Source organism: Nycticebus coucang, chromosome 6 (assembly GCF_027406575.1).
Source record: "Nycticebus coucang isolate mNycCou1 chromosome 6, mNycCou1.pri, whole genome shotgun sequence".
NCBI classification, from domain to species: domain Eukaryota; kingdom Metazoa; phylum Chordata; class Mammalia; order Primates; family Lorisidae; genus Nycticebus; species Nycticebus coucang.
Window position 1 is genome coordinate 32,396,213 of NC_069785.1, and position 7,691 is coordinate 32,403,903.

The 7,691-nt window shown below is 39.2% G+C and overlaps 1 gene segment (V, D, J or C); it reads right to left on the reverse strand.

Moving 5' to 3' along the window:
* Positions 1–6,576: 6,576 nt before the first annotated feature.
* Positions 6,577–7,438, reverse strand: LOC128587400 (T cell receptor alpha variable 2-like). The segment is given in 2 exon segments: positions 6,577–7,095; positions 7,273–7,438. Coding segments are annotated over 2 exon segments (438 nt in total).
* Between the last annotated feature and the right edge of the window lie 253 nt (positions 7,439–7,691).

The following is a 7,691-nucleotide window of genomic DNA, read 5'->3' on the forward strand; positions in this document are numbered from 1 at the left end:
GCAGGGAAGATGCTACAGGTGTCTTTGCGGAAATTCTTCTCTTGGGAAATCAGGAAAATGGCTATGAAACCCAGTTCTTGGAAACAGGAAGTGTGAGTAAGGTTGGGCTAGTCAAGTCCCTCCTTTCTGTAAAAATATAAAACCTTCTGAGATGATCTTGGGTGCTTTCTGACTTCTGAGTCTCTTCACTCCTCTTGTCTTCAAAGAACTCAGGGAGGGAGCTTCAGTCAGCCAGCTGCGGGAAAGAGAGGCTGATCAGAAAAAGTGTTGATCAGAAATGGAAATGGAGATCTCTAGTTTGTGAAACATCACCCTCTGGAGGTCAGATGCAGGACAGAGAACACAGATTCCCCACAGGAAGCTGTTATGTGCTTTCCTTCTGTTTTGTTTTTTTTTTCTTTCTTTTATTTAATGTGTACATTAATGCAATCATGGGGTACAATGTGCTGGTTTTATATACAATTTGAAATATTTTCATCAAACTGGTTAACATAGCCCTCACAGCATTTTCTTATTATTGTGTTAAGCATTTTCTTACTATTGTGTTAAGACATTTATATTCTACACTTAGTAAATTTCATATGTACCCTTGTAAGATGCACCGTAGGTGTGGTCCCCCCAATTACCCTCCCTCCACTCATCCTCTCCCCTCCCCTCCCCTTCCTCTCCCCTTTGCCCTTCTTCATGGACCATAATTGGGTTATAGCTTTCATGTGAAAGCTATCAATTGGTTTCATAGTAGGGCTGAGCACATTGGATACTGTTTCTTCCACTCTTGAGATACTTTGCTAAGAAGAATATGTTCCAGCTCCATCCATGTAAACATGAAAGAGGTAAAGTCTCCATCTTTCTTTAAGGCTGCATAATATTCCATGATGTACATATACCACAATTTATTTATCCATTCATGGGTCAATGGGCACTTGGGCTTCTTCCATGACTTAGCAATTATGAATTGGGCTGCAATAAACATTCTGGTACAAATATCTTTGTTATAATGTGGGTTTTGGTCTTCTGGATATATACCTACTAGAGGAATTGTAGGATCAAATGGCAGGTCTAGTTTTAGATCCCTTGATGTATAGAAAATTTCCCATGAACATGTTTCTTTATTCCTTAATCTGTTCTATGTCACCCTTTCTAGTATGTTACATGAATCCTAGAAGCAATTGAAAAAACGAGGACTGTAAAATAGAGGAAGAATTTACCTTACAAAGAAAATGATCATACAATCAATCTATCAGATACTGGAGTCCATGTTCACCTTTGTGTAAAAGCAGCAGAGTCTTTCCATAGAAACAATCAGATCAACTTTTCTAGGCTGAACTTTGGATGACTTTGTGACAGTGAGCATCAGATGTGGAGGATCCAAAGTAGAGAAGGATTCTGGGACCTCCACATACTGTCCTACACATAAAGTCACCAGCAGCACCCAAAAAATTCATAGGGCATAGACTGAGCTTTCAAAATTGAACAACAAGCCTTTATAGCTATTCTGCTTTTGAGCTTTAACTTCTAAAATTAATGAGGGAATTATTCATCAAATGTTTTTGTATTCCTTGTCACATTTATTCCTCCTAACATTCCCCATTTTCAAGATGAAGACACTAGAGTTTAAGAAAATTGGATAATTTGGTCAAAACACTCCTAAAAAATAGAAAATCTTCCCTATTGGCTTTCCCAAGCAACATGGTAGAGACCTTCAACCCCTCCAAAGACAGCTACCTGACTTGGTTTTGCAGAGCCTGAAGGCAGGCTCACTTGACCTAGGCCCACCCAGCCACTCTCATTCACCTGCTTCTGCTGTGGTAGAGAATAAGGACTCGAAGCTCAAAGTCCCCACCCATCATCTGGGACATTCAAGTACTTCTCCTGAGAGGCCAAAGCCAGTCACAGGTCCCCAAAACAACCCTGTAGCTGACTTTTTTGGTAAGCACGACCTATCGTCAGAGAGGTCAATTTTTACAGCCTATGACAGCATTTACTGATCTAATCATGCAGGGTGTGGCTGATTCATATACACGAGCACCACCTACTGTCTCAGAAATTAAACTGGGCTTGCCAATATAATCCACACCATTAAGAAAACCCAGGGCTGGGGAAAAGGAAAGGATTTCAAAGACCTCCATCCTTCCTGGCTAACAAGAGATAGGAAATCTGCCCACACACCTCAGCACTCCCACAGCCTACAAAAATTCTGGCACCTGAGAAAAACACCACAGTAAGGATGTCTATAACCAACACATCCATCCAGAAGCTAGAACCCCAAGCAAGGCACAATTTTCTTACCCAACATGCCACAGATACACCCTTAGAGTGGGTGGAAGGATCCCTAAGTAAACAAAAGAAAATCAAAAAAACAAGGATTGACAGCTTCTCCAGATGAGAAGGAATCAGTGCAGAACTCCAGAAGTATAAAAAGATCCAAGCAAAAGGACATCTCCAAAGAGGAATGCCTGTTCTCTAGCAGTGGATCTCGACCAAAATGAAAATATCAAAATGACAGATAAAGAATTCCAAATATATATTATAAGGAAGCTCAATAAAATCCAAAAGAAAATGGAAAACCAACTCAGAGAAACCAGAAAAATGATTCAAGAAATGAATGGAAAATTTACTAGAAGGATAGACATACAGTAGAACCTCTATAAGCTGACCACCCACAGGACTGCAACAAGCAGGTCAATACATGGAGGTGGCCAACTTAAGGAATTAAGCCTACTATACTGACACATATATGCAGTGCATGTTCAGTACTGGAGGGTAGAATTTCAATATATTATTTGGGGGGGTGAGAAGATAGAACATGATTGTACCCAGAACACTAACCCTTGGGAAAAAAAATGAAAGCAACACAGCATCCCAAATTCCATGCATTCTCTGCAGGTCCCTGATCCTTAGAGCGAGTACCCTAAGTGGTTTCTGTGACCTCATCAGAAAAATAAAAAATTAGCAGCAAAGTCAGAAGCAAAGGCCATAGGAACAAGGCAAGACAAACACTACCCAGAGAGTGAATTGGGAGTCTCAGATCTCTCATGGAACCAAAGGCAGACACAGATTCCCCTATGAGGAGGTTCTCAGGCAGTTAAAGAGTTCAGTTAAGCCTAAATGCTGCCCCCAAGAAAACTTTACCATCAATGCAGACACAACAAACAGCTGTCAGAGCAGATCAATTCAGAAGCTTTGGTAAGCTCTCAACTTCTGCCCTGTATTTAATCTCAGGATTCCTACAATAGTTTTTTCACCTAGGAATTTTTTTTATTTAGCTTTGCTTTTTATAGGAAATTTTTTAAATGGCAATCTTGATATGTATACAAATTCCCAGGACTTGCAGGTATGGGAAATTTTACTCTCCTATGAATGTTTCTCTCCACGTCACCATTAAATTGGGAGTTTCATAAAGTTATACCTGTAGACTGAAATTTCACTGCCACTCTCTTCTTTGTAAGAAAAAGCCTCAACTACATTTTTCTCTTTTTTTAACACTCTATTTCTACTTTCCTCTTTAGACAATAATGCCTTTAGTGTTCTTCTTGTGAGCTGAAAAATATATGGTAGAAAGACTGTTGACAATTCAAACTATAGAATCAAAATACCAGCGTAAAAATAGAAAGTAGGGTGTCCAATATACCACAGGCACATACTCCTCTGTGAACTCTAAACAATTTCCTATTATGACCAAAGGTCTCTGGTCCTGCTTGCCAGAGGAATGAGAGGGCCACACTCGGATTCACTATTGAGCCACTACAGTATACACAGTGCTGTGTAGGACAATTTTAAAGGAAAACACATGGGTCCTCTTCTCGAATTTCAGTTGATTTAAAAAATGAGAAGAAGAGTAACACACTTTTAAGCAAAAGCAACAATCCAAAATAGAACATGCTTAAAGAACTGGTATAAACATACCAATTTATAGTTACCGTATTTTATTGTGTAAAATAGACACCCAAGTTTTTGGCCCAGATTTTCAGGGAAAAAGACTTTTGTTTTAATTCAAAGTTTTATTTGATGTTATTTAGGTATTTGTGTTTTATAATATAAAGGAATTTTAGCATTTATTTTTTAACATATTATGATACAACAAATTTTATGCAACAAAAAAATAACAGCTAGATTTCTAGCTCCTAGCTAAAATGTACAAAGAGAAATATGTCACTCTTTGTTGGCCGAAAATGCTTTTGTTGCAAGTTAGTCACAAGCTCAACAAAACCAACTACTATATTCCAGGGTATTATTCTGCATACAGATATTATTGCTTGGGCGGTGCCTGTGGCTCAAAGGAGTAGGGCACCGGCCCCATATGCTGGAGGTGGCGGGTTTAAGCCCAGCCCTGGCCAAAAACTGTGAAAAAAAAAAACAGATATTATTGCTTTCTAGAGTTACACTTTTAATAAATAAGCATAAATAAAAGAATTAAAAACAGTTATATAGATATGGAATTAGTACTACCCATGTACAATGTGCATCCTTACTTTTCCCTCAAAACTTTGGGCAAAAAGTATGTATCGCACATGACAAAATATGGGTATATCCAACGGCGATAACTGGATGCTAAAAATTTGAGTTAACAACCAGTCTACTTAAGACATCTTGGTAAAGCTTTATGACATTTGAGCTTATTAAAATGCTCTTTTCTTCTGTTGTCAGCAAATCTGCCCTTCACTTTATTTTTCTTTTTTTGAGACAGAGTCTCGCTTTTTCACCCTTGGTAGAGTGCTGTGGCATCACAGCTCACAGCAACCTCCGACTCCTGGACTTAGGCAATTCTCTTGCCTCAGCCTCCCAAGTAACTGGGACTACAGGTGCCCACCACAACACCCAGCTATTTTTTGTTGCTGTTTGGCCAGGGCCAGGTTCAAACCTGCCAACCTTAGTATATGGGGCTGGTGCCCTACCCACTGAGCCACAGGAGCAGCCCCTGCCCTTCACTTTTATTCCAAATGTAAACATCTGCTATGTAGGCAAGCTCAAGCACGTTAGGGCTCACTTTCTAAAACCCTTCTCTATTACTAAAATTCTAAGTGAACCTGCCATTCGATCCTATAATTCCTTTACTAGGTTTATACCCCAAAGACCAAAAGTCACAATATAACAAAGACATCTTACCAGAATGTTTATTGCAGCCCAATTCATAATAGCTAAGTCATGGAAGAAGCCCAAGTGTCCATCGACCCACGAATGGACTAGCAAATTGTGGTACATGTATACCATGGAATATTATGAAGCATTAAAGAAAGATGGAGACTTTACCTCTTTCATGTTTACATGGATGGAGCTGGAACATATTCTTCTTAGCAAAGTATCTCAGGAATGGAAGAAAAAGTATCCTATGAACTCAGATCTGCTATGAAGCTAAATTATAGCTTTCACATGAAAGCTATAACCCAACTATAGCACAAGACTATGGGGAAAGGGCCAAGGAAGGGGAAGGGAGGCGGGAGGTTTTGGTGGAGGGAGGGTAATGGGTGGGGCCACATCTACGGTGCATCTTAGAATGGGTACAGGCGAAACTTACTAAATGCAGAATACAAATGCCTACATACAGTAACTAAGAAAATGCCATGAAGGCTATGTTGAACAGTTTGATGAGAATATTTCAGATTGTATACGAAGCCCGCACATTGTACCCCTTGATTGCGTTAATGTACACAGCTATGATTTAACAATAAAAAAATTAATAAAAAAATAAAATAAAATAAAATTCTAAGTGAAAAGAAGCGGAGATAGTGGCTAAAGCCTGTAGATCTGTGCTCTAGGATCTGAATTTCCCAGATCAAATGAGGCCGAGCAGAAGAATCACCAGCAAGACCTTTGTAGAAAATATAGACTTCTGGGCCCTACCCCTGCAAACCCTGGTTTAACTGATCTAAAATAGAGCAAAAAAAAATCTAATTTTTATAAAACTCCTGATCTCAGAAGATAAAAAGACTTAAGAACAAGCAGTCTACCCTAGGTCTTTGGTCTCCAAAGAGAAAGGGACACATCTGAGGTGGGAGGAGCAAGATAATTAACAGGAGTATGGGAAGGATATATTATAATAAGTACAAATACTTTCCTTTGTATTTTAGTTTTAAAATTAGGAAAAAGATTCCGTTTTACAAAAGCAATCAATGTAACCTGCTTCTATCTACCCTCAATGAATCCCCAACAATAAAAAAATAAACAAATAAAAAATAAATTCCGTTTTACCATTATTTCACATATTGACTAAATGGCATCCTGAACGGGTCTGTAGTCAGATTATAATCAAAATGTCCTAAAGCAAGGACTGAGGTTTCTAATGCAGGGCTACTAGTAGCAACCACTTACTCATTCCCTTTCTCCTTCTTACTATATTATCCAATGGTAACTAAACCACCCTGAACAAAACAGACACATGGCTTGAAAATATTCCTGCAAAGACACTGAAGCTAACAGAAAATATTCAAAATGCAGGTGCAGAAAGCAATAACAAAATAGAAGAGTTGACATTCCTCTTATTCCTATCACAAATTCATTAATAGCCGTTTTATAAGGGAAAGACAAAGTAATCTAAGTTCAAAGTTCAAAACTATGAGTTGAAGGCATGAATAGAAGACCATTTGAAATATGACTTTACAGCATTGCTATTGACAATGAATTACTCCTTAAAAGCATATTTTCTTATAGACATTTGCTAATAGATAGACTGTCTGGACTCAATTTTTTTTTTCTGAGAGCAGTGAAATGAAAAGTCTTAGAGAACATCAAACTAGATGGGAGAGATATTGCTCTTCTCCTTTCTGCCTCCTGCGAAGGCTGGCGGTTTCTGTTCAGCCCTAGATGGGTTCCCTGCCTCTGTGTCCTCCACAGCACAGTAGTAAACAGCCGCATCTGCCTCCTGCACCTGGTGTATGAGCAGTGATGAAGAGAACCGTTCATACGTCATGTTGTATCGTCCCTGCCGAGAAGGCTTTGAGCCCTTAACAAGAAGTCTTGGGGCACCTCCTGGGAATCGAAGGTACCAGAAGAAGCTGTAAGCATTGGACACAGAGTGGTTACAGGAGATTTCCGCGACAGCTCCCTCCAAAGATGACACTGTGGAAGGCTGAAACACTTGGTCCTTGCTCTCTGCAACTGCAAGAAACAAAGGAAGTTGTCACTTTCACGCTGCTGTTCAGCTTGCTGATCACTCCCTAGATACAGTGAGTTGTTAATAAATCTGGCTTTTTACCTCTAAATTTTTAAAAAGTCCAAATTTTAAAACAATTGCATACATTTTCCAAAGATGAACTGGCAAAGGAGCCTACTTACCTTTCCAGAGAGAGCTGATGAGAAGCCCCAGACATGCTGCTTCCAGAGTACTCTGCAAAGCCATGTCCAACATGCAGCTGTTCTTGCCAGGAAGCTGATTTAAGGCTACCTGTTTTGCACTTTCATCTTTGTGTCAGTGACATCATCGGCCAGAATCTGCAGACTTTAGGAAGTGACTACAGTTGCAAGGCTGCCTAATAAAGACTCCAACTATGCTTTGTTCTGAAAAGTTATTCTTAAAAGGGAATGTACCTTTCAGAGGTCACCGTGATTGTGTAAATTTAGTATTCAAGAAGTTTCTTTCCTCTAAGGGAATTAGGAGTTACATACTTGATATGGCACTGCTTCATTGCTCAAATTGAAGTGATATAAACAAAATGTTTCCTAAGTCTTATCACATGTGATATGATGACATGCTA